At 35.2% G+C, this 26,633-nt stretch overlaps 1 protein-coding gene across 1 annotated transcript in view; it reads right to left on the bottom strand.

The window, feature by feature from the left end:
• Positions 1-26,633, bottom strand: part of TOR (target of rapamycin) — a 40,478-nt gene that overhangs the window by 587 nt on the left and 13,258 nt on the right. Inside the window, exons 10-56 of the mRNA XM_089722733.1 lie at positions 26,428-26,622; positions 25,336-25,488; positions 23,364-23,485; positions 23,131-23,230; positions 22,960-23,055; positions 21,661-21,791; positions 20,370-20,472; positions 20,102-20,284; positions 19,936-20,028; positions 19,799-19,834; positions 18,624-18,722; positions 18,436-18,534; positions 18,130-18,292; positions 16,546-16,670; positions 16,183-16,235; positions 15,485-15,608; positions 15,190-15,375; positions 14,547-14,699; positions 14,332-14,484; positions 12,642-12,713; positions 12,396-12,530; positions 12,234-12,295; positions 11,710-11,807; positions 10,601-10,710; positions 10,346-10,519; positions 10,195-10,260; positions 9,729-9,797; positions 9,522-9,632; positions 8,851-8,991; positions 8,622-8,750; positions 8,330-8,495; positions 7,969-8,183; positions 6,937-7,143; positions 5,741-5,854; positions 5,457-5,660; positions 4,752-4,832; positions 3,861-3,935; positions 3,719-3,785; positions 3,475-3,635; positions 3,125-3,298; positions 2,521-2,649; positions 2,356-2,439; positions 2,000-2,061; positions 1,708-1,780; positions 1,472-1,606; positions 569-739; positions 227-486 (exon numbers count right to left, since the gene is read on the bottom strand). Of these exons, the coding sequence (XP_089578859.1) occupies positions 227-486; positions 569-739; positions 1,472-1,606; positions 1,708-1,780; positions 2,000-2,061; positions 2,356-2,439; positions 2,521-2,649; positions 3,125-3,298; positions 3,475-3,635; positions 3,719-3,785; positions 3,861-3,935; positions 4,752-4,832; positions 5,457-5,660; positions 5,741-5,854; positions 6,937-7,143; positions 7,969-8,183; positions 8,330-8,495; positions 8,622-8,750; positions 8,851-8,991; positions 9,522-9,632; positions 9,729-9,797; positions 10,195-10,260; positions 10,346-10,519; positions 10,601-10,710; positions 11,710-11,807; positions 12,234-12,295; positions 12,396-12,530; positions 12,642-12,713; positions 14,332-14,484; positions 14,547-14,699; positions 15,190-15,375; positions 15,485-15,608; positions 16,183-16,235; positions 16,546-16,670; positions 18,130-18,292; positions 18,436-18,534; positions 18,624-18,722; positions 19,799-19,834; positions 19,936-20,028; positions 20,102-20,284; positions 20,370-20,472; positions 21,661-21,791; positions 22,960-23,055; positions 23,131-23,230; positions 23,364-23,485; positions 25,336-25,488; positions 26,428-26,622 (5,912 nt within the window). The remainder of the gene's footprint in view (positions 1-226; positions 487-568; positions 740-1,471; positions 1,607-1,707; positions 1,781-1,999; positions 2,062-2,355; positions 2,440-2,520; positions 2,650-3,124; positions 3,299-3,474; positions 3,636-3,718; positions 3,786-3,860; positions 3,936-4,751; positions 4,833-5,456; positions 5,661-5,740; positions 5,855-6,936; positions 7,144-7,968; positions 8,184-8,329; positions 8,496-8,621; positions 8,751-8,850; positions 8,992-9,521; positions 9,633-9,728; positions 9,798-10,194; positions 10,261-10,345; positions 10,520-10,600; positions 10,711-11,709; positions 11,808-12,233; positions 12,296-12,395; positions 12,531-12,641; positions 12,714-14,331; positions 14,485-14,546; positions 14,700-15,189; positions 15,376-15,484; positions 15,609-16,182; positions 16,236-16,545; positions 16,671-18,129; positions 18,293-18,435; positions 18,535-18,623; positions 18,723-19,798; positions 19,835-19,935; positions 20,029-20,101; positions 20,285-20,369; positions 20,473-21,660; positions 21,792-22,959; positions 23,056-23,130; positions 23,231-23,363; positions 23,486-25,335; positions 25,489-26,427; positions 26,623-26,633) is intronic.

Here is a 26,633-nt window from a genome sequence, read left to right as displayed (position 1 = left end):
CAGAGATAAAGAGATATAGAACCTAGCTATCATGATAGTTGAAATTTCAGAAAACAAGAAAAAAGATGTCGTCACTCGTGATATACTAACAAATGGCAACAAAAACTAATAGCATTCCTAAATTCATCTAAACAAGGATTTGACTAAATCAGCATCAATGATTAGAATTGACAAAAGACAAGGGAGGAGAAAAGGTACAAAGAAAAGCAAAATTGTAAAATCATACCCAACATAGTTTTGGCACAAATTTTCATGTGAAGTGGCTTGGATAATCAGCTTCTGAACTTGCAATTTAACAGATAATCCATGGTCTACTTCCCGAGTATCTCCTGAAATTAACGAGCTATGATCTACTGTGATGGAGCTGGGGGATATTGAAGCTGATGGTGAAAAATCACGTCCAGTCAGTTTATTACTCATCCGAGCCATGACAACAACAGCACGCTCATTGAGAACTTCATTTGCATCACCAAGCTGATTAACAGCCTACATATACAGAATCAACAGGTATAAGAATCAAATGATAGGAATATTATATAAGTTTCTAGTATTTCAGTTATCATAATACCTGAAGCAGTTCTCTCTCACGAGCACCGCGTTGAGGTTGGGGAAGCTCTCTTGGAGCAGATTCCTCGGCATTTACAACAGCCGGAGCATGGGTATTTGCAAACATTGACATTTGAGGGACTTCATTGAAGTTGAAAAGACGCCAATTGATGAGAGGATCATGAACAAACGCCTAAAAGGATGCAACCAGGAATTAGATTACCCATTCTATCATTTAAGTGGAAAAGAGTACATTTTTTCATTTCTTCTGTCAGTTCTGTAGCATTGGAACTCCAATTATCCTATCCATGAACACCTATAATTTAGTCCATGAACTCATTCTCAATATGAAACATGGGTTCATTGCAAATGGTTTCATTGTTCTTATCTCAAGAATAGGCTTCACTTTGTAACTTGTTTCTTTTGTTCACATGTAATAAAGACCAGGTTTTTTCAACTTACCATTCTCTAGCTAAGTTGTGTGTATTTGGGGAGTCTATTTGACTCAGGATTTGATAAGTTTTTCCTGGATTTCTAATAAAATAAATTTATATTGCTGATAAAAAAAAAGTCCTCTGAATTTCCTAGGGGTAACATTATCTTAGGTGTCCATTAAACAACTGCATAGAGACACCAGGGGCCATACCCTGGTCATTGTTCTCTAGCGTGTATCATTAGCCTTTACTGCAAATTAACACTACCAACACAGTTACTGCCACTTCTCTTTCTTTCCCTTATTTATTTATTTATTTATTTTTTTTTTAAGGGGAGTTATTGCCACTTTTCACTAGTGCCTATCTCTCTACATTTGAGGAATTTTCTAGCACTAGCAGTATTCAAGGATTTCAATTAATTCAATTTATGGCAGCTCCTAGTGACAAGTCTCGAAGCATAATAAAATAGCATATGAAACTTCATATCCCACCTCCATCATGGCCATAACACTATCCTTATTTGTCCTAAGAACTTGCATCACATTTTCACAAGTGGAGCGGAAATTGCCCTCTATACCACTGACCTCCATAGCTTTCACAAGCATCCTTGTCAAGCGGAATGGAACCTACATTAGAGAAATTAAAAGGATATTTAAAAATCTTAACTTCATTGAAAATCATAAAACAATAGGAAGGATATGGAAGCCTTATTTTCAGAAAAATTCACCTTCTCAGGGAACTTTTCCCTGTTCATTGAAGCTTCAAAGCAGTCTCCAAAATCAATATGCAAGATCTTCCCACTGCAATGTGCAAATCCTAAACACTTAATTTGGGGCACTGAGAGTGCAAGAGCAATTATGGAAGTAAAGGAAAAACAGAAATCAAATCAAATCTCTTTTTCCGTTGTTTGGATGTTTAGTTTAGAGATAGAGAATAAGTGAAATTTAGTTGGGATAGTTCCCCTTTTTTCCTTTGCTTTCTCCTCTTTTCCATTATTTTCTTAACTTTCTTCTACCTACCTAAAGCGGTGCAGCATAAGGTTGCTTGGGTGTCGATCACCTAAACCAAGAAGGTAACCAACCTGAAACAGAAGCAAATATTTTAAGCGAAGTATCAGGTAACAAAGATTCTAAGCAAATAATTTTTTTTCCTGAACAGAATGTAAATTTTGACAACCTTTTTTAAAACCATGGTTATTTAATAAAGCATGCTAACCCATATTTTCTTTTTTAGTTTTTCAGGCAACATAATGGATCACCAAAATCATCCAAAATCATCTATGACTGTCGTTTCATGAGAAGTTGCTGCAAGTTTTCCATATTGGAACTGAAGTTTCATTGAAGAACAAGATACACAATATAAGGTGAACACTTACCATGCTCATGACTGCTAAACTTCTTGTGTAATTTGTCCTCCTCTCCAGCCATACCTCAGAAGTGCGACTTTTTAACCAAAGAACCTAACAGAAACATGATGTTGTTACTCTGAAACAAGATCCCCATTGAAAGAAAGAACAAAGTAATGAATCTGACATCCATACCCTCGCCAAGTCATTTCCTTCAGTATTTTGCAAAGCATATTCAAATACTTCCACCTTGGCTATGAGTGGTAAATGATCATAATCTGGAGCGAAACTAAGCATATATTTGTGCTCTTGATTCAAAGTGATCTGGAATCAGTAGGTCATACATGAGTAATCAATTGCAAATTACCTAAACTATAAAGCAACAAGATAATCATCTACAATGTGCAGACATGCGCATGATACCCAGCCAGTGGCAGAACCGGAAATTTATTTATTTATTGGGGGAAGGTATTGGAATAAAACATTCTGAACTAACCAACAATTTATATTACTATAAATAAATTTAGAATTTACCAACTAAGAATTGGATGTTTGTTCATTTTTTAGATAATTAATCAAATACCATTCACATAAAACTTGGTCAGAAAAATAAAAAACAAATAGAAAAAATAATAATTTACTTCTATAATTTTGGGCCAATTAGAAAAGATACAGATATTTTAGCAATTACCATAATAAACATATTTTTAGTTCTTTTCATAAATGTAATCAGAGGATTTTGGAAATGGTTGGTGAGGCCAAGGCTCCTGCTTGTCCCCACCAAATTCCACCTACATACCTTTCTGGCATCCCTGTATTCTCGAATGAGTTGGTGCAGGGTATCACAATATGGAACCCATCCGATTAACCCACTGTTTGGCGATAACGGAATGACCGAATATCGTTCGATAGACAGGTCCTTCTCTGACGTTTTTCTTGAATTCTCCAGAAGTGTATTTACCAAACCAAAAAGCTGATAAAATGTGAAAGTCAGGATCCCTTCACAATGCAACTAATAGGAAAGCATAATAGTTTTTTGGGAGAATGGAGGCAAGATATGCCTTAAAAGCCCTGAGGCTCCTAGTAAGAGAAGCCAAATAAACTCATCTACCAGCAGTGTACAAAAACAGTAAAGTGAAAAAGAGATACCTGCATGACACGTTCATCTTGGCGAAGATCTTCATGTCCCTTCAGCAAGAAGGCATAATCTTCACCATCACTCCCATGGATTGTCAATTTTCGGGGTCTCTGTTTAGACGTTATGACAACAAGCTGGCGTGCAAATGATGCAATTGTCACAATTGGCGAATCTGAAGTGCAAAAATAATTTAAAATGTTACTGAGGAATGAAGATTCAACAATAACACATTCTTGTGAAGTAGCAAATTATTACCAGCACGATATGTCCCAGGAACAGCAAGCTCCAAATTACGGCAGTTTAACAGCTCCGGAGATGCAGACTGTTTTTATATAAGCAGAATAAGTTAGTGCCACAGAGAAAAAAAGCTATAAACAATAATGCAAATTCTTCTTGCCTGCAAGTCCAGGGTAGTAAGGCTTTGAAGCTGCTTGTCTATCCGTCTGAAAACATGGTAATATAGATCCCATGCCTAATCAAAACAGAATTCAATTCATTTAGATACAAGTCTTTGGTAATGCATGGACACCATAACATAACTTCAATAACCCAATGCAAGGCTCAAATAAACAGAACTTAGTAGCCACATCTAAGAAAAATTGTTTTCAAAATTTATTTTCCTAGAGGACTTATCCTCAGTGGACCTAATTGAAGGTGACAATTCAGTCATTCTGAATGAAGGGCGATCACATAAAATTGTGGGCAGTGTGCAATAAATGGGGTAATTGAATCCATATAATGGGAAAAGAGAAATCAGCAAAACAAAAAAGGCAGTCTCCAAATCAAGGGAAATGACCTACATAACAACTCAAGGCAACCATAACTAAGTAACCCAATTATTCAGCTAGCCAAGTACTAATTTAAAGCATCCAAGGAATGTTGGGGAAAGAGAGGAGATGGTCACATGCCAAGAATTTCTATTGACCTTAACAACTCCAAAACCAAAATGGCCTAATAAAAAGAATAAAGGATTGCAATCACGTGGTGCGAGAGTTCACCTAAACTAGGTGAGCCCAGTGCACACCAAGCCTGTGTGGTCTCTAAGGCTGCAGAGCATGGAAGATAGTTATGATCCTAATTGCAAGGTGTGGGGCTTGGATCACATATCTAACGTATGGGATTTCAATGTGGGGTTTATACGGGCTTTGAGCTCTCCAACCTCATTATCTAGCTTTTGGGGCATAGTTCTTCCAAGGTTCATATCATTTACCCTATACCCTATTTCTTCACCAACATGGAAAAGCTCAAAATAAGGGAACATAAATATTGATGTATCTATTTGTTATACCTGGGTAAGCTCAGCCTCTTTTACAGTTCTTCTGTACTTCATGCAACATTCCCAAGCCTCTAACAATTCATGTCGATATGCCTGGAGCAGCAAAAAAGTACTATATTAGAAGCTTAACATCAAGAATAAATAGTACCCTAAAATTGTTTGTGGGTTCAAAAAAGGGGAAAGAACTCAATTCACAAAATGAATGATCCAAGAGAATAGAAGCATTTTGATTTCATGCTCTTGGCTTCAAAAGTTCAAATGTGACATAAGCAGAGGAAAGTAAATAGAACAAAGTGAGAGAAGAATTAAAGGCATAGCACGCCGCATTAAGGAGACTAAGAAGAAATTAAGACAGAGGAAAGGGTGGGGGTGAGTAAGTTTCAGTACTCGATCAAAATTCAGTGCAGCTTTATTTAATGGCATATTAGGAAGTCTCATGTAGATGACATTCCAAATAAAAACAAGAAGCAAACCCAACAATGAAAATCTCCATAGTGATATCATCCCACCAAACATTCTAGTCAATATAACAATTTAAAATTTGAGATTGTCCTTATCAGACCGAGAAAGATGGCCCCAAAACTCGATATTGAATTATACTTTGTGACCTAAAATAGTTCCAAATTAATATGATCAAGCAGCAATTAGTAATAATCATTGAGACGGGAAAAAAAAAAAAAAAACAGCACGAACTAGTACAGAGATATGGGTAGAAACCTCAATGAATGCTCTCTCCTTTATGGTGGTATTCTCCCTCATAGCACCTTCCTCTAGCATTTCATGCAAAGGCTCCAACACCTTCAACATGCCCTCAATGTTGTGTTCACCAAAATACAAGCGACTGGCTTCTTCCAGTCCTTCATGCCACATTTCATGCCAAAGTATTGCAACCCTAATTAGTTCCTTTGAGACAAGTTGTGCCTGCATGTGAGGACCTATTTTTAAGATAAATGAAAGTACATTAAACAATTGATGAAATCCAAGTTGACTAATTAATTGACCTGATCCACCAGAGCACCACTATGCTGTCGAACTTTGTCTACCACTTCTTGAGCTGCTGCTCTACGTAAATTGCTTATGGATTTACATGCCACAAGAAGAGGATACATCAGAGCCTGCAAAAGAAATCACTTCAACAAAGGTAAGCTAAAGAAAAGGAAGAGAGAGAGAGAGAGAGAGAGAGAGAGATGGAAGACATGTTCAATTCAGAATATTATTTACATATGCAACTCCCATAAAGGCCCACATGGATAAGTGTATATTTGATATGAAGGTTGATCTGAATTTATGTTATCCATACACACTAAGCAAAATATCAGAAATACCACATATCTGAATTTTGAGAAATGCGTTGATTGAAACTATCCATGAGACTCAAAGTTCAATCCACTTCTCGTTGAGCTTGTGAGTTCAAAAGGTGATTCTAATTTTAGGAGATATTTTATATTTACAAGTTTCTCCTTATTCCTTCTTCTAAGTGAATACTATCTCCGTATGAATAGGTCCTTATAACCTTCTCCTTCACAATGAAAAGTCACAGGTGGCTCTCCATGGACATGGGCAAATTGAAGAACCATGTAAAAGTACTCATGTCTAGTTTTCTCTCTGTGTTTTTCCAAGCTGAGTTGCATCAGTGATTTTTGTCCACTTCTTATCCGATGCCCTCAAAATCCATCCTGGCCTAAGATTTTTCAGGACCTAGTGTTGCAACTTTAATGTAATAAAGGATTGTATTTCTTTCAGAATTTCGTATACTGTTACAATCTCCTCATATGTTACCCTCAAGGAAAAAAAACAGGACAAAATGCATACTTGCTTAATGGAAAACTGTAATTACCATTCCACAAATCAAAACTGACATGCGAGATGCAAGTTTATGCACTAAAGACTATACCCAGTAATTTTAATAAACTAAACAAGCAGTCTGAACAAGGGGAAAAAAGTGAGCATGTGTAAAAGTGCTGTCAGTTTGTTGAAACCATATTGTTTTGACTCTGCACACGTATAAGACATGAAATGCATGACAGCTAAAGAGAGTTCTGATTGGAATCTATTTAGTGGATAAATTATCACAAACACATTAATTCTGCTCCAAAGGCATAGAAACTTAACAAGATTTTATATCAAATCTATCAAAGCACTCTACCTAAAACAGTAATATATTAATTTGAAAAGTACAAAGTAACAAAATCCAGACCTGGGGATGACTCTGCCCAATTCGCACCAAAAGCGATTGTATTAGTTCTCTCACAGCATGGTTATTTGAATGTATCCTAGCAATTATTTGAGGCAAAACGACTAGCCACGTGTTAATATTAACATGTGCAAATCCTTTCTGCAGTGCCATTTGAACTTCTGCTGTAGCTCCATGGTTGAACCATAATGTGAGAAGACGAAGTATGTCCTACAGAAGATGACACAATTCAAACGAACAGTGGAGGATCAATATATTTTAAAGAAAGCGAGATCGATGAAGATATGATGGACAATAACCAGTGAAATACATTATATAATGCATTATGGACCACATTGTTGAAGAAATGCAGATACCATCTGTAGCATAGATAGGTTTACATGCAAACACATGCAGGCAATACCCATGCATGAGTAGGTAGAAAATGCATATTAAATGCATGGAAGTAGGAAGAACGGAAGGAGGTTAGCTTTGGGAGGATGTGTTCTAAAAGAATCTGGAAGCAATAATTAGAACTGGTTTTTCCAGTCAAACTAACATGAATACTATTTCTTACTGATTTCATCTCTAATATTGGAATGGATGTTTCTTTAAATAAATCCATAAAGTAAACTGCCTCTTTCTTAAGTTAAAAAAAACTCATTGTAAGAAAACATTAAGGACATAAAAAATGGATTCAACAGAAAGATCAAATTTCAAAAGCCATTGAATCCTTCATAAAAAAATTGCAACCTCAGTAACAGAGGCAGAAAAAATAATCAGAATCTAATATAGTCAGCAAAAGCCTACCTGGGACCAAAACTTAATACATTTCAAGTTTTTCAAGTGCCATGGATGGTACAAAGAGTAGTCAGTCTCATGCTAACTTCAGATTTTATTTGATCAGTAAACCTTTACTCCATAGTTCATTTGGAATTCACTAAGCACAATCCACTTATATTCATCAATTTGAAGTCAAATAAATGACAGAATTATTTTAGATGCATAATCTAAGACTTCCATATCACAACCAGTCTTATCCATAGAATTCTTTACCTGTAAACTCTCATCCACCCCTTTGGCATTTGCTGCACAAGCTATTGAATGAAAATATCCAGTAACAGCTGCAACAACAAATTGTGAGGCAACATTTGGAAACCCCCTGAGTGTATAATGAGACATTACGGCTGTATTGAACAAAGCCCAAGTGTGCCATGCTTTGGCCCATTTCGTTGCATATTGAGTGGCATTCCTGAATGCATCAAGGATTTCTGAAAAAAAAAAAAACAAAAAACAAAAAACAAAATAAGGGTCGTTAAAAGGGTTGAGACTTAAAAATATTTTCTCCCAAAGGAAAAGGCTTTTCTTTCCCCCTTTCTCTGAGGGAGCAGTGTGTAAGGGTTGTGAGGATAACCACCTTGTATGGACTCATCATCCAATCCAGGAGAAAGTGTCCACTGCCAACTCCCTAGTTCAAGATATACTCGAGCAAGAAGGGGAACATTTGAACTTGTACCACCCATTAAACTAGTTGGTGCAACCGAATGAATATTTGGGGAACTTGAAAGCTCTATCACCAAATTCTGTTTGCAATGATTCAACAGTCAAACAAAACATGGAGCAAGAAAATCAGAATCAGACATTAGATTATTCGAGCAGAATTGGATAATTTTACGTAATACACACACTATGAAACCAGTTACAAATACCTGCAGCCTAGCAAATGCTTCTTTTCTCTTGTGATCTTCCCCAAGAGACCATTGATATTTCAAGTATGCCAGCATTACTTGAGGCGGCCCATGGTATCGCACATTTTCAGGACAAGTCTCAGGGTCGTACTGAACAAAATACAAAACATAAGTCAAGTAAGCTTAGAGAAATTTGCACCAATCACAATAATTAGCACCTCCCTACTTTCAACAGACATACACCACCAACCTGCAAGAGTTTAACCAAAGTTGATCTAGCCTGACCAATCCGGTTATTTTTTCGACAAAGAGAAGCAAATTTGAGCCACGTGTCAACGTCTTCCGTTGGAGGAAGCACAAGTGCTCTAACAGCCAAAATACCTTGCCAGACCTGTATATTGTGGATATAATGGCTTATACAGAACAAGGAAAAACCAAAAAAGAAATGGCGAAAAATGGCAAGAGAAGATTAGAAATGATGCAGCAAAACAGCCCAAAGCAGCCCTGTTATTTCAATTAAAAAAAACCATACCCAAGCAGTTATCACTAGAAAACCATAGTTAATTTTGAATGCTGAGAGTATTGACTTGTATAGAATAAGTTATATGTTAAAATACGAATACCAGATTTTACTTATTTTTAAAAACCTTCACAGTAACGCCAACTGATATAGCCTATATGGTTATGCTGTTATACTGCAACTGCAACTGATGCCATCCAAACTAGCCCAATTAGCTAATTGCTGAAATTGCAATTGCGCATAATTTTCATTCCTCAATAAATTAATTCGGCAATCAAAGTAACTTGCGCTATCACATGCACTTGTCTTGAAGCATGCCCATGATTCAGTTACTAAAAATTATATCTTCAGGTTTGCTAGAAAACAGGGGCAGAAAGCGGCAAACTACATATCATATCTACCTCAACATTACTCTTTGCTCCTTGTATCCTCTCAGTCCACATGTTGCGAATCAGGGCTCGTCGGCCTTCAGCAACAGGATTTCCCACAGGAAGAGTACAATAGTCAATTACCTATTGGAAAACAAATTGCCACTTCTTATACAGTTTCTTCATGCTTGTGCAAAGAAAATACAACCAAAATTAGAAATCTGAAATGCTGAGGTTAACCTCTTCTAATTCTGAAAGTTGTTGAACTCGGACCATATTACTGTAAGCGCGTTCATAGCTCTCTAAAACCTGAAAATAAAATAAAATAAAATAAAAAATAAGATATGCAGACATCGGGAATAGCACACAGTAGTGTGGATGGCAGTAGGAAGGGATTCCCAGCTGCTTGATGGTTCATCCCAAACATTGTAGGTAATGCTGCTTTTTCCCCTCCATTAGTAGAGAAGGCAAGTTAAATTCCCCACCCAGTAGTATGCCATTTATTCTTTAGTCATTAACAATGAAATTTTACGATGAAAATATAAGAAAAAGAAGGCAGCAACAGGGATCAAGGATGGGAGTGGTTCCTCATCCCTGCCCCACCTTGTTGCCACTCCTATCTGATGAAGAATTTTAATTGGTAAATAAGAATCACAGATACAGAAGCTGACTAAGAAAACCATGGAAAGCAAGATAAGAAACTAACCAAAGCAGCAAGCTCTGTTGCCAAGCACTTCCTAGCTCTCTCAACATACTCTCGAGCTTCATCATACTAGAAGAAACCATAATAACAATAAACCAAGCAATACTCAAAGACAAAGAGCAGCATACATTCGCATAAAGATTAAAAAAAGTACCTTTCCCCTACGAACTAATAAGACAGCCCTAAAGAATGTACCGTTACTACTACCATCACCACTAGCAGCAGTGTTACCCAAACCTCGAAGTTTGGTTTCATCACCATCATCTAATCGAGACACATATTCTGCCATTTGATCCCACTCTCCCATGTTCCAAGCAGCACTAGCAGCCTGGGCCAACCATATTACAAATATAAGCATGCATGATGCAATTAAAGGAAATTGTTTCAACTGCCTCAAATAAGAAACAACCATAGGTGCCATTTCCAATCGAGCAGATGGCTCTGCTGGGGTCCAATACTCCTTGCATAGGTTGTTAAGCTCTTCCCACCTAGCTAATGCAGCAAGGCATCGCATCCTTCCTACAGAAGACAAACTGAGCTGGTGAATTTCAAGACCATTATAGGAGACATGCCAAGATCTTGGACTTTGAACTTTCATAAGATGAAAAAGATGCCAAATATGGATGACCTTTGCCCCTCAGGAGTGTTAGAACATAAAGGAAAAACAAGGTCAGATAGACGCTGGAAAAGAAATCTAGCATCTAATTGAGGTTAATAGGAAGGACTTTTTAAGCCCAAGGGACACATCCCTTATCTCCCCGATGATAACATCAAGATGATGGATGTTTACAGAACAAGTGGTGTCTTACACAAAAGGGATTGACCCATTTATTAGAATCACACTAGCATTAATAACAGTGGATGATATAACAAGCACAGTATGGCATCATGAACCGTGTTGAATACAGTGGATATCTGCATGTGCTGCAATGCAAAGCAGCTTCCCTAACCGCTGACTCTTGGGAGAGTTAGTGGTAGATATCAAAACAAAAATACTCTCAACAAGGACATACAGGTCTGATCAATATAATTAGACTTTTTTTTTTTTACTGCAAAGGCACCAGCTACAAATATGAAACATTTTAAACAATAACTGTCTTCAAGAAATCTAGAACAGTTAATGCAATATGGTGCTTCAGCAAGACAGGTTACCCTGGCCAGTCATTTTGCCAGGTTCTGCCAAGCCTTCTCAAATCCAATCACAAACCATACTCAACTCTAGACAGTCAGCAATTAGGTAAGATCAATGTTATTTAACACTTCCAGAATACAGTAAATGTAAATGAAATAATCAGTAAATGAAATAATCAGTAGATAAAGGGGCTAATTTTCAGAATGACTGCCTGCATTTCCCTGACATTCCATAGCCAAGTTTCTCAAGCTAATTCTAAGAAAGCTTTCCTAATGTAATTACCCAAAAAAAAAAAAAAAAAAAAGAAAAAGAAAAATCATTTTCAATATCACTTTTCTAATATGAAGAGTATGGCCTGTAACTAACAGAACCTTTTCAATACAAACCTAATGTAGCTTCCAAGACAAGATGTGGACTTGATGCCTGAACAGCTTTTGCCGTGTAAGCTTTGAGAGCATCATCCCATCGCTGTAATTTCTCATACCTAAAATTGCAGTAACAGATCAAGAAATTAGGCCCTGTTTGTAGGGAAAAGATTCATTTTTCCAGCAAAATTTTCCACAAAAACAGTTTGATGGAAAATGTGTTCAAATTTGTTGTTTTCCTATTATTTCCAAGAAAATTTCAATTTTCCAATTTTTTGGACATGAAGTTTTCTTAGCTCTTTATTCCCATTTTCCTTTCCATATTTTCCAGATTTTCAATGAAAACATGTTGGCTATGCAGTAATTAGAAACATAATCTCCATTTTTCTCTAGTTCTCTTTTCCATTTTCAAATTTTCCATCCCCAAGGAAAATGGAAAATAAAAACAGAAAAGAGCTTTCCACAAATGAACAGCACTTTTTAGAGCAATCCTCAATGATTTATGCAGCATTTAGGAAAAAAAAAATAGATCAATGCATCAATACCAGGATTCCTTAAGTTGAACATCAAGATGTTGTTGGGCATGTGTCAATATTCCAACAGCAGCCTAAAGGATCACCAATGATAACAAATAAAAAAGATTAGAAACTGAGGAAGTGGGGAAATATTAGAATTAAAGCAAAAAAATAAATTTTATGAAAGACGACCTCATGCTGGTGCAATTGATTATTTATGTGTATAAGAGCTTCAACAACAGCAACAGGATTAGCATCCATCTTCTTGGAGCGTGCACCTTCAAACTCCATTTCTTTGTAATGCAGAGCCTTTGCAAATGCACGACACTATGATATACCATTAACCATAAACATAGGCATGAAACATGTTAGTATAATTCTTGTCTTGATGGAAATGGAACTATGCAACTGCAATAATCATCAAAGAATAAACAACACCTTCTCTGCAAGAGCACCAAGGAGACGGATGTCTATTGGAAGAGGCTTCTCATCATGTTCCATGAACTCAGCCTATAAGGAAAAAAGCAACAAATAGAACAGCAATCTTATAATTTCAGTCCAAGGTACAAAGATGCAACAATAACAAACATTCAATGCATCCAAAAGAACACTTCCTGGGGAAAAAAAATGTTAAGACCCCATTCTGTTCAACTATTAATAGTAGTTGATAGCTGATAAATAGTGGGGGTTCATAATCATTCTTTGTTATTGTGTTTGATATGTCAAACTACCATTAAGAATGCATTAATTTTCAAATATAGTCTTACATTATCTTATCATTTCATTGTTTTTTTTTTTTTTTTAAACAGGCCACAATGAAAAGAGCATGAATTAGCAATTTATAGTTGTTATTTTCATATATGTCCATGATAGATATTTTTTTGTTACCACAAATATGAAAATTTATTATTAATTTTCAAGTGTCGATAATATCTTAATGTTTCTGACTAATAACATAGAATATAAAATTAGCTAAGAGTATAAATATCTTGATGTTTCTTACATTTCTCAATTCAATGAGCTAATTAAATTAAAGAATGGATCAGCTTGTTATTAATGACTTCTGATAGTGTATTTCTACTTGACACTAAAATATTTCAAATTATAATGTAATGGGAGAAAGTTTCATTTTCAGGTCTTTAGACAATTTTTCATGTAGCTAATTACTGCTTATATGTTTTGTTCACTACAACATGATAACCCAATTATTGAGGTCAAACAACTATCAATAATACCAAACACCCCCTAGGGTTGCATCCAAGTTCTGAAAGTAACCTCATGATTTTATGGAAAAAGGACCAAGGTTGGGGATTCAGCATCTGTTCTTTTTCTGCAGCTTTCCTCTGTGTTCCTTTTGTTCGAAAAGAAAAATTTTCAGGTCTTTAGACAATTGTTTGTATAGCTAATTACTGCTTGTACGTTTCATTTACTACAACATGATAACCCAATTATTGAGGTGAAACAACTATAACAGTAAACCAAACACCCCGGATTGCATCCAAGTTCTGAAAGGTAATATCATGATTTTATGGAAGAAGGACCAAGGTTTGGGCTTGAGCATCTGTTCTTTTTCTGCAGCTTTCCTCTGTATTCCTTTTGTTCAAAAAGAAAAGGAGCTGAACACTAACAACCCATGTCACAGAAGTTTGCTTCTCTACCAACTCTCATCAAAACTTGGAAATTTATGATCCAGAGCACTGAAGCCAGAAAGGGACTACACATGAACATTGACCAACTCTTTATAGTGCAATAATACTAATATCTTGGAAGAATTCAGCACTATGCATGCTGAAAAGTCTATGCTTCATACTTAGTATTCTAGATCATATTAGAATCTAGAAAGTCCTTTTAAAAAAAAAATTATCAAAATATTATACCCCAGACAATAAGAAACATTTCTAAAATGTTAAAAAGAAAGTCATGGTCAGGTTATAGGGAATCACATATCTGGTTGTACAGTAATTTAAGCTCTTGGAGTTACAAAACAATGGAATTGATAATTTATGATGGCAATGATACTTGATAAACAAAGAAATACAGCAGATGAGCATAACAAGAAAAGAATTCTCATCTTAAACCAGTAAGGCATAAATTTAATAATCACTATTTCATACGCAACCAGGCATACCAAGTTAAGTAGTGTTGCTAGAATTTCAGGAGGAATATTTGGTGATGAAAATGCCATTTCCAAACTCCGGACCAACTGTTTCTGACTACCCTCATTCAGTTGCGCCCAACAGCTAACAAAACCAGCAGCAAACAACTCCCGACCCACAAAAGGCTGCAAAAACTGGTATAAGATAAGAATGAAAAGAAAAGTGGAAATGTGTACAGTTACTGTACCTGTAACTGTGCAAGCCTTGCACAGGTTCGCAATGCTGGAGAAGGAGACTCCTTCAGAAGTTCAATACTAAAATGCCTCATCCACTCTGCCCAATCTTCTTTAGTACTGCGCTGAGAAGCCTCTCCAGCAGTGCGTAAACGACCATCATTGACCTTTACAAAACTTGTATTAGCCAAAATATCGCAAAGCAAGAGCTTAATTAAGTAAAAAAGGATTACTAATTTCTAAGAATGATATAATTATTTATTTGAAGAATAAGTTCATTGTTATTATGTTTATTTCTTTTTGTTAATTTTCCAGCAGCATAAGCAAGCAATGTTATAGTACAAATGTTTGAATCATGTACCTTGTACATAAATGGTTGTACTGTAACATTCCTTTATAAGTTGTACCCAAGGGCCTGGCAGGTCAGCTTGATAGTAACAATTCTTTTCATAAGTCAATCCAAAAGGAGACCCTCAAAACCACGTTTGTGTAGTTTTTAAGCAAAAATACACAATATATCCTACTTTGACAAATTTTATATATATGCTCCTTATCCACCTTGGCTTAAAGGAGCCCAATCTAGCATCCCACAGGTAACTTTTATACAAATAGGCAGCAATAAAAATCACTGAACAAACACCATTAGAATAAAGTTACCTGATGTCCCCTCAGTTGCCTTTGGTTATCAGTCCCATCTTCGTAAGGGTCATTATCCATGTCATTTAAAGGGTCACTGATGATCTCCACTGGTAGCCGTCGGCTTAATCTTTGTGCAGCTGTGCTGCCCAAGATTAGAGGTTCACATCTCCTCAAACGCCCTTCAATTTCTTCAAATTCTTTATGCTGAAGATAGAACACATAATTGCAGTATGAAACAACAATCACATAATGCCTAAAATTACACTCCAAAAAAGATAAGAAAATGTAAATATATGATATCTGGTAAATTCACCCGCAATCGATGCTTCAACAGAAGTTTGTGAATTGATGGGATAAAAATGGTGAAGTCCTCTCCAAGAGCATGTGCCAAACAACATAGTGCATCAACTGCATCCTTCCTTATCTCATCATTCTTCCTGTAAATTAGAATTATATATGACAGAAGCAAGAGGTAAATGAATACTTTAAGCATGGAAAAAAAGAAAATGATGAATCCTAAAGTTCTATGATTATTTTAAAGTAGCAGTTAATAGATTAGCTTCTACAAACAATCAAAAAAACTTATGACACCAAAGAAATTATCACAAAAGGTCTGTAATATGAGAGAGAGAGAGAGATTATTGCAGATTAGAAAGGAACCACTATTACTTGCCTTCTAAGCTAGAAATGCGGACGAGCTGAAAAAAAAGGAAAAAGAAACGAGAGAGACAGACAGAATTATTTAATTAAACAAAACAAAGCTGCATCTTTCCCTTTATGTTCTTTACTTTGAGATCTAATAAGGATTGTCAAAGGAACAAAGGAATCCTCTGAAAAAGTAAAGAAACTAAACTAATTTTTCTTCCCCTTCTAGGGCACATATGAATATCAACAAGAAAAACAGAAAAAAAGGAACATCTTGAATTTCAAACACATGCAAAACTAAATGCAAAAATATAATTAAATACAAAGGACAAAAGTTTCTTTAAATGCAAGGGAATCGAGACCTACCCATCCAAGACCAGCTTCAGGTGATGCACAAGAGAAGAAATATGACCAGTAACCTGATGGAAAAAAAAAAAAAAAAGAATATACATAGACAAATTATTGCCTGATTATATAAAAAACTGTGTGTGTGATTTTTCTGTTTATACATAAATGAATTTCAATTTCCCCAAATCCGAAAACGATACCACATGTTGACAGGATTTTCTTCATCAAACATTACAAGGCAATGATTGAAACAGCAGTCCTATCATTATTAACAGCGAAGGCTCTTATTCTAATACATGAAGAAAAAAGGACAAATTGAAAAAAAAAAAAAAAAGAGATTATTCAGAAAAACTCATTTACTGGAAAAAGTTCAGCACCCACCTGCACACGAGGGATTAATCTTGTTAATGTTTTGATAGCAGCACGTCTTATTTCTACTGAAGCATCCACTTTGAACAACCGAATAAGTGCAGGTAGAAGTAGATGCATGTGCTCATCCAGCGTCCCTGGGAAGTTTAATTGTGATGAGAAATTCTTTTAAGTGTTGGAATATATAAAGTCTAAAATACAAGGCTAGTCTAGCAACATGAGCTCCAAAGGGCAGAAACCAGGAATTCTCTTCGCTTTTCATTCTATTAAATGTTTTCCACAAACTGGAAAAAATGACAGTGCCTCTACAAGGCACCAAATACAAAATATTTGAATCCAGAAACATGAAATCCAAGCAGCCAAGATCATAAGATGGAGCGGCCATAATATTCCTAATAATCTCACTGTCCATATTATTCTTATGAACTTTCACATGCTTCTCCAAAACTTCATTTTTGTTGTTGGAATCTCAAAATAAATCTTCCACTAAAGTTCAGATACTAGTACTGTCCTCATAAAATGCCCAACAATGTCGATCAAAATGCAACTATAATCATTTTAAATAACCTAGCCAGTGATCCTTAACAGTGTTCAGATTGAAGCAAAATATTGAAGGAAAAAAAAATAATTGGAAAATAAGGGCAGAGAAATTTTCCCTTGTTTGGGAATAAAGTAGAAAATATCTAAGTAAAATATTTGCTAAAATCCTCCCAGCCGACAATATGCAACTTCTCCAAACCAGAGAGAAAATGAAGAGCGTCTAAGAGAGATGAATCTGTTCATTATTAAATTACTCAAATACCCTCACATGCTATGCTTTAGCATTGCCAATCTTTTTTTTTTTTTTTTTATTTCACTACCTAGTACAGATGTTTATGCACCACATACATTTAGAGGCTCTTATACTACTACATTGAAACATGCAACTAGGCCCTTCAAATTTTATTTTGTTCAATTGAATTACTGAACTTTTATTTATGGACCAAATTAACCATTTCTAAAATAAAATAAGTAAAGCATTTATTGTTGATATGGTAATAGATATTTCATGTTTATCAACTTTGCACTTTTTTCCATTTTTTGAACTTTCTTATTTTTTCACTCCAAAATAATTTTTTTTTTTTAAATGATTAATCATGTAAGGATAGGGTCAAAATTGTAAATTTATAATAATTATATATTTCTTTCATCTCATATTTAAAGTTTTTCAAGCAAGGGAAAATATAATTATGTTCTTCAGATCCAACAAGAGGAAGGAAAAAAACAAAAGAAAGAAAAATACATTCTTTCACTATTTCTTTTCCTCTCTAATCCAAACATAGCATAAATCTCCATAATTGCAACACCACCTGGTGCATCAGTTTAGCATGTGAATTTTGCTTTACATTAACATCTCAAGGGAAACAAATACTATCGTTGTTTTACTGTCACAAAACTGAGTGATTCCAATATTAAGTAACTTCTCATCAGATTCTAGGAGGCTATAAAGAACAGCAAAAATTGCTTATTCCATATGCTCCAACTAAATTCATAAATTTTGCAGTTCCACATAAACCAGCCTCTAGTGTACATAGTATGTTAAGAAAGAGTACTAACCACCAAAGACTTCAAGTGTATGTAGTATGTCAAGAACATAGGTATAGTCATTACACCGCTCTGCATCACTGAGAACCTGAATACAACATGGAAGAATAACTGGAAGATGTGTTCTGAACTCATCATTGAGAGCCAAGCAAAGCTGCTCCACTAGATGCAGAACCTGATGAGAAGAAGTGTCAGTGTGAGAGAGAGTAGTTAATAATTAGCACAATGATACCAACGGCAAAGTAGTCTACAAATACAATATTTAGGTTACTATATCCATTAAAAGCAAAAGATAATGGAAAGACAAAATTAACTTACTGGAAAACCACGAGCAGGGCGATTAGTCGCAGGCAAACTAAAGGACGACCATAGTTCAGATATTAGAGACAGCAACTCTGGAAGATATTTACGAATATGCTGCAAAAGCACATTTAAACACCATATATCATCATAAAGATCCCCAAAGGCAGTACATATCTAATAATTTTATGAAATTTTTGCTTCACCTGGCGCACTATGGACACCAGAGTTCCAAGCTTCCACGTTATAAAATCCTTAAGGTAATCGTCACAGGTACGAACAGTGTGAAAGAGATCAGGTAAAACCTACACAAAAGAGGATAAAAAAACAGTAATCATCACAAGAATATGGAATTGAGAATGCTATATTAAACCACCAAGTGGCACCAACATGACATTAATGAAATCCACAACATGCTTCAAAGTTGTTATCCAACATCATATAAACGAAATGTTAACATAGTTTCATAATATTGTTTCATTCTTTATTGTGATGACAAAAATTGTCAAAATTAAAAGTAGACCGCCCCACATTCAAAATGGTCATGGCTGTTGCGGACTAGAAATTTTCAATTTCCTTTTACATATTTCGACAGGAAAATTGTTTCTAACACACAGATTGCCACAATGATGCAGTGTTAATAATTTCAACAAATTTCAAAATATTGTTCTCAACATAAAAACAACATGTGCCTTGACAAAAGAATTTTAAAAAGAAAACCAAAATATATTTAATATATTTAACTCGCACATAAGTCAAATTCATGTATCGACATATGAGAGAGAAGTAAAACCCAGTCAAACTCTAAACCTCAAATGTAAGCTCAAACAATACTCTAGAATGTTTCTTAATTTAAAACAAAATAAAATATAAATTCATACAAATCAAAAAGGTTATCAATAGAATTGCAAAACACTGTAGAGAATGGATAGAATATAAATTTCATGATTGTATAAAATTTCAAAAAAAAAAAAAAAAAAAAAAGCTACAAAACCGCTAGTTTTATGGTACTTTTTGCAAATGGTCCCTGTGGAGGTACCTAAAACTTCAAATAGAAACATATATCCACACACACGTGCATTGGATGGCAGGCAGGAGGCAGTCATTTCACATGATATTTTATCCTTCACAAATAAACAACTTTATTTCTTGTAGAAAGAGAATAGAGAAGAAGAGAGGGGAAAAGGACATGTACACATCCATACATGCACAAAAAGGCAAAAAGAGATGGGGAATAGGATGGAACAATTTCAGATGATATCTTATCCTTTGGGAATATACAACTAACTCTCCAACAGAAAGACGATAAAAAAGAAAAGGATATTTCTAGGATGGAGGGAAGGGATAGACAACTACATCCGAAATTAATAAATGCACTAACCTTCGGTAAATACGGAACACAACCAAGGCCCATTGACTAACCTCGCACGCAAAAAAGAAGATTGAAACATGATGAATCTCATATTCAAAATATAATATTACCAAAGAAATGAAACAGGATTATTCATGTTAATTTACCTTAAATATGAACATAAGAGATCCTACGACCTTTTGGTGGTAACTAGCAAGTGAAGGATCCCTAAGAATTCGCATTAGAGAATTGATAGCAACCTGAATCATTAGAGAAAACTTATTATAACGAGTAGGAAAGAGAAGAATGATGAATGCAATTTTTAAGTGTTACCGTGGAATAATAATCTTCAGATGTGGCAAATGATGGCCAAAGGTCCAGAGGTAGCTCATCTACTGATGGAATGTGCTGGCCAGAATCACTGGCTGCACGAGGAACCTCTCCATGTGATCCAGGTAAACTTTGCTGGTTTCGCTTATGTGCATGAGGGTCCAAAGCTCCCATGATACCAAGAACCTGGTGAAGCCCAAGAAAAATCTAGTATCAAGTACAATTACAGGTACGAGTATATGACCAAGCATCTTAATTGATATGGAGTTACCTTTAGTACTTCACGTCTAGTGGACCACATCAGCTCGCCATTCAATAATTTCAGAAGTAATCCAAGTAACTGTGGATACTCATTATAAGGAGTTATGACATACCTGTCAGTAAAGGAGAAACAGTTAAACATAAATTAAGTACTAAAGGAAATCTCATATCTCATAAAAAATGGATCCCAACTAAAATCACATAAATACATTTCTATATGCCAAAAGCATTGAAACCTTGTTGTCATTGCTAGATTGTCCTCAGTCCTCACACTGCAACTACTACTAAGTAAACCCAGCCTCTTGCATTTTAATACAACAATTGCTACCAGAATAAACTTTACTGTGCATGGTAATTATATTTCAACGTGTAGCAGATAAAGATACATGAAAATTGCCAACTGTCATTCAAGCATGTGCACTTCACACCATAAATCTATCAGTCTCGGACACCTTCAATAAATGAACTAAACATAAAATGAGAAGGCCAGATTTTTTAGCTCACAAGAACATGACATCTGAATTTACAGGTTCAAATTTAACAAGGCAATATTGTAGACAGGAGATGAAGTAACAGAGAATGAGGAGAAAGAGCATGGTGCAATTTGAAACTCATCTACTGTCTCTATGCACAGGCAGCGGTCAGCACAGCCAGTCTCTGGTAACTCTATTCATAACCATCTTTATATGAAGAGTTAAAAATAATTTTCAACCAGAATTACCTAACAGGTGGTTAAGGATAGAGTTAACTTTTGGGTGATAAGAGTATATAACTGCATGATATTATAGTTGTGTACATTGTTAATCTATAAAAATTGTCACCTTTTTGCAACAGGTTTCAGAATGGTTTGAATCTGATATTCTTCCCAAAACCTTAGCATCCTTCCATTGAGATCTTAATTCATTTCCCCAACTAAATAACCTCAAAGAAAAGAACCCTAGTTTTTCCTCATATTAACACCCAAGTGCTATTCACTAGATCTGCAAGCATAAAGCCTAAATTTGTGGCTCTTCTATTCATGGCTTCAATCAACACACTAATTAATTGGCTGTCCTGAGTCGGGTACATAGCAAAAGAGAAGGGTTAAGCCATATTTCCTGGCTTATAAGTAACTCACAGCAAAATAGTCTAAACAACCAGATTTAAGATGAATAATCAAAACTGCACACAAAACAAATTTAAAAGGAAATCTCATATTGTTTTTTCATGGAACACGTCAGCCCTCAATGGAATAAATAAGGAAATAAACATGATAAAAATTAAAATTGATCTGGAAGCAACACGAAAAGCATGTCCCATACCCAGTGCTCTGAACAACTTGACCAAGAGTTGCAACAGCCACTTCACGTTTTGTAGCTGCTGCTCCATCCAATAAAGCTTCAACAATCAAAGGCATAAGTTCTGGAATATATTGCCTCATAGCAAAACCACCCTAAATAAGCACCACAACCCAAATTAAACAAATAATTCACCACAATAAACGAAGAAAACATATGCTATTTATTGTAAGGCAATCAAGCTCAGATACTAAACGTTGGAAAAAAAACAACCACAATGAAGATTAACATGCAGATTCGGGCTTAGAATCTAGGAGATTTATGGGTGGACTTACTTCAACTGTGGATTATATAAATTTTGCCATGAAGTTTTCCATCAGGAAGAGACCTTGAATGAAAACCTTAAGAAACAGTATTCAGCACATGCATGCAAATTGGTAATATACTAATTCAGATCAACTCTTATTCCAAAGATTTCAGTATAACCACCAGAAGCTGTGCAGTGCACACACAATTGTTTGTGCAAGCACATAGTTGTGCACATGTGAGAGAAAGAGAGAGGGGCAACCTGAATGGTCTTTAACTAGAATACTGAAGTTCATCATTCAAGTCAGTAACAGAAAGTATTAAAAGAGTAGGTTTGCTAACGAACAATCCATATTTTCTCAATCAAATATGTCATTGTAAATAGTCAAACCATTCCCACATCAAAATATGTATAGCTCTTATCAACCCTCCCAAAAAAAAGGGTTTTTGGCGGGATCCCCTCATGGTCAGTAACGCAAAGTACAAAAAGAGTGGAGAGTATTTACATGCTGGCAATTATTCTGGAAACTAAGTAACTATTATTTACAGAACAAGCAACAATAAAGGACAAGCAGGCCAAGGAATTTCTGTCAACATGAAATTCAACTGTAAAGACAAATTGATAAACGAACAATCTATGTTTTCTCAATCAAATGTCAATTTAAATAGTCAATGTGTTCATACATCAAAATATGTATAGCTCTTATCCAGTAGCAGATCCACCATATAAATAGTCAATGTGTTCATACATCAAAAGAGTGGTCAATTGACCCCCTTTTTTTTGGAATTTTTTTAATATATATGTCTATTTATCTAAATTAATTCACTAATTCAATTTATTTGTCTTTGACTCCTCTTTTTTCAAAAATTATATATTGACCCTGGAAAAAGAAACTTCTAGATCGGGTACTGCTCTGATCACCCCCCCCCCCCCCATCTCAAAAAAAAATAATAATAATAAGGCACAAAATTCATAATGATGCACAAAAGGTACACATAAAGTAGGAGTTCACACACCACTCTAGCAAGATCTCCAACAGTTACAAGAACTCCACTAATGATGCCATTATTTGCATTTACTCCAGTGCCCTCAACAAGTCTTGCTACAAGTGCCTGGAACAATATTAATTGTCATACAAATAAGTTAGGTAAAATAAATTAAATATAAACATCATATGCAAATCAAACCTTGTGTATTGGTGCAATGTATGGAAGTATTAGTCGTTCACAATTGCGTATTAAACGACCCAATAACTTTGCACTTTCTTCTCTGCATTTGTTATCTGCACTGCTGACATTGCAAGAAATTCAATATCAAATACTTCTAAAGCTTGCAGACAAAGAGAATAAATATTTTGTCCATAGTCATATCTCATATTACAATCTAGCTGAATAGTAGTCAAATACTAAGACCACATCACCTTTGATCAAGATAGGTCAACAACTGTATCAGGTGACGACGAAGTGCTGGAAGAACATATGCCGGATTTTTCTCTGATAATCTCCCAGCTAAAGAGATTGCAAATTCTCTAACATCGAAATCCTGATACAAAAGACATGTTTAAATTTTTACAAAGTTCAATGGACGAGGACGCCAAGAAAAGGAGAAAAACAACAAATCATATTGAAGTACAATTGGCAAGAAAAGACGCATTTCACAGAACAAACAAGACACCTCAAATGCAGGTCACATAAACAGAATGTTGAAATACTCAACCACACTCACACACATACTGCTAGCGTATAAGACAAGCATACACATTCAGACATACAATATAAACCGTGACAACTGATAATTGAAGTCAAATGTGCATGTAGAACTTTGCAATTTGTCAAAAAATCCATAGATGTAAAATAGCAAACTAGACTACCTTAGCTACAAGTTGGACTGCATAATAATGTAATTGAAACGTCTATCAAAAGACAAATTTAACGAAGATAAAAAAGGGTTAATGATCTCATAAATACTAAATTTTGCAACAATCTTCTGTTCTATCATATTTTTTTTATTTTGTCAAATTGTGGCCCACCATGTACATTAGAATTAATAGCAATTGCATCCAAGAGTGCGGGAATTGTGGTAAAGGTACATCTAAGTTGATGTGGTGCTGAAATTCAGTGGCCGAATGACATGCTGACATGGAGGAATTGACTAATAGAGATTAAAACTAAAGGTAGAGCGCGCAAATTGCTCTGAAACCCACAATAGATTACTCTTTTGAACCATGTGAGCCCATCCATTAGTAGTAATCCAGTGGGTCCTACTGGTGAATTTGAGAGCATTATGTGGACTGCAACCCTTAGTATCATCCCAGTTAGCTTACCTCCACATCATCTTGCAAATGAATCACGTATGTCAGCATAAGCACACACCTCAGGCCTTAGGCACATTCCCCCCAGCACGCTTCAGTGCAATTGCTACTGATTCTAAAGTATATGGCCTAAATTGAAAAAATTAAAGAGTTCTGATCAATAGAATTGAAAATTGTTGCAAAATCTTATCATAAAGGATATCATTAACCAAAAAGTTTTAAGCTCAAGTGTACTACTAATATTCCAAAGATGCAAGTAGTTCACAGATCTGCAAGAAACCACCTTCTTAGTCTTTGTCTGACAAATTTCCAGCTTACTAGGGAAAAAAATACCCATTCATTTTATAAACTAGCAGTGCATCAACAATCTACCCACAATCAGAAGGAGTTTCCATTGCAGATGGTAGACAAGTATTCTCATGTCAAATTAAATCAATCCACAGCAAGCTACTTCAAAATATATGAGACAGAGCTACAAACACTTCTGCACAGCTTTTAATTATCAAACAAATGAGACCAGGAGGGCTTTCAAAGTAAATGACAAGAAATCCATTTGTTAAGATATTGAAACCAAAAGAATAATGAACAAGCAACAGACACTCATTGCAAGATATTATAAGAAGAAAAGATGAAATTAGGTGACCTTGCTGCATAAATATATAAAAAGGAAAAGTAAAAACTACCAGAAATGCTAACCGACTAAAAAAAAAAAACAGACAGAGAGAAACTTGAACCAAATCAAATTCTCTATCATATGCCAATATCTTTGGACATGGAAAAATATGGTTAATTGTACCTTTTCTATTCTGCTCCTGAGCTTCATATGCAAATAATTATATTTTTTCTTAGAATGATCACATCCATTAGACAAAATAAAATAATAAGAAATAAACAGCCTTAAATCAACAAGGTCTATAAAAGATGTCATTAGAAATCTAAGGCAAGTTTCAAAATATGATACACTTACTTCGACAGATGTAAAACTTCAATACATGAAAGTAATCAAGATGCTAATGACATTGAATAAACAACCAAAAAAACCTTGATAAGAGTGTAATATCTCCAAGAGTCACACATGTACCTCGTCATTTAAAGCAGCAAAAACTGCACTAAGGCAATCAGCCTGTGCCAGGAAATCATCAAAACCTCGATTTCCATGAAGAGATGAAAAAATAGAATTGCGAACTGTGACATCAGCATCAGCAACAGCAGCAATGAGAAGCTTTTCCACAAGCTGCAGGTATGCCAGATCAGTTTACAAGCAAGAATAACAGTTCACGTCATCTACCACATTGGTCAACAATTCAACACTTCATGGGAACATAACACAGTAAGCTCGACACAGTACTGAACAACACAAAATTGAATCTAAGAAATAGCAAGAGAAAGCATGCTTCCTGTTATGGCACCATATTGTGTTGTTAGAATTCATTCACAGCACTCAACTACACAGCCAGAAAAAAACTTTTGTCAATTCTTCCTCTTCTATATTTATATTACTCATGCATCCTTTATTTCTTGATATTAGAATAATTAACTTTTACCTCTTTCCCTTCATTTTGGTGTTTCTATGACCAATTTCTACAATGCATTTGGTTTGGAGCTACAACTTTATTTTTTCTTTTGTTTGGGCTAAGGATAGCCATCTCTCAATGAACAAAAATCTATCTTCCCCAGAATTTTGACTCTAGCAGAGATAAAAATTATGATAATTTAGACCATAAAACAGAAGCAGAAAGACAAGTTCAACACTCAATAATGTTGAGAACTGCTCAAGACCACACAAGATAAAAAATTTCGTATGTGCTTATTCTGGGGCTAGACAAATCACCTAAGGTCCATAATATTTATTTCATAAAACCAGCTAAATAATTGACTTTAAACACACAACAGCATGCTTAGTAATCCAAAGTACATACTACCACAAGACCAGATGTTATGCTATACCAGAATTTTTCTTAAAGGATCAATAAAACATACTTCCTGAAAACCTGAACTACATAAGACAGTTGCTTGAATTATTAAATAAGTTCTTGCATACATGGCTACATCTCAGAAGAACTCAGACAAATGTAAACAAGGGAAAAAAACAGAGGAAAAACACTGGCAACCATAAATAACATAATCTAATTAAGAATAAAAAATCAAGATATATGATGTAAGAAATTCAAACCTCCTCAATAAGACGACGTTGCTTTCCCCCAGATCGATTGGACCTACTAGAACCAAATTGTGTAGATGCAATACCAGAAAAAGAATTTACAATTAATTTGCAACAACAAAGTGCAGCATCTTTGCGTGTGCCCCCATCCTCATCATCCAAATACACAACAACAGATTCTCTTGCAAACTCAAGAAGTTCATGACCCTACATCAGAA

The sequence above is a fragment of the Jatropha curcas genome, chromosome 6 (assembly GCF_041381405.1).
Source record: "Jatropha curcas cultivar XTBG-Jc1 chromosome 6, XTBG_Jcur_1.0, whole genome shotgun sequence".
Classification (NCBI taxonomy): Eukaryota; Viridiplantae; Streptophyta; class Magnoliopsida; order Malpighiales; family Euphorbiaceae; genus Jatropha; species Jatropha curcas.
Note: the sequence above shows the minus strand (reverse complement) of the source record. Positions and strands in the feature narration are given on the sequence as shown.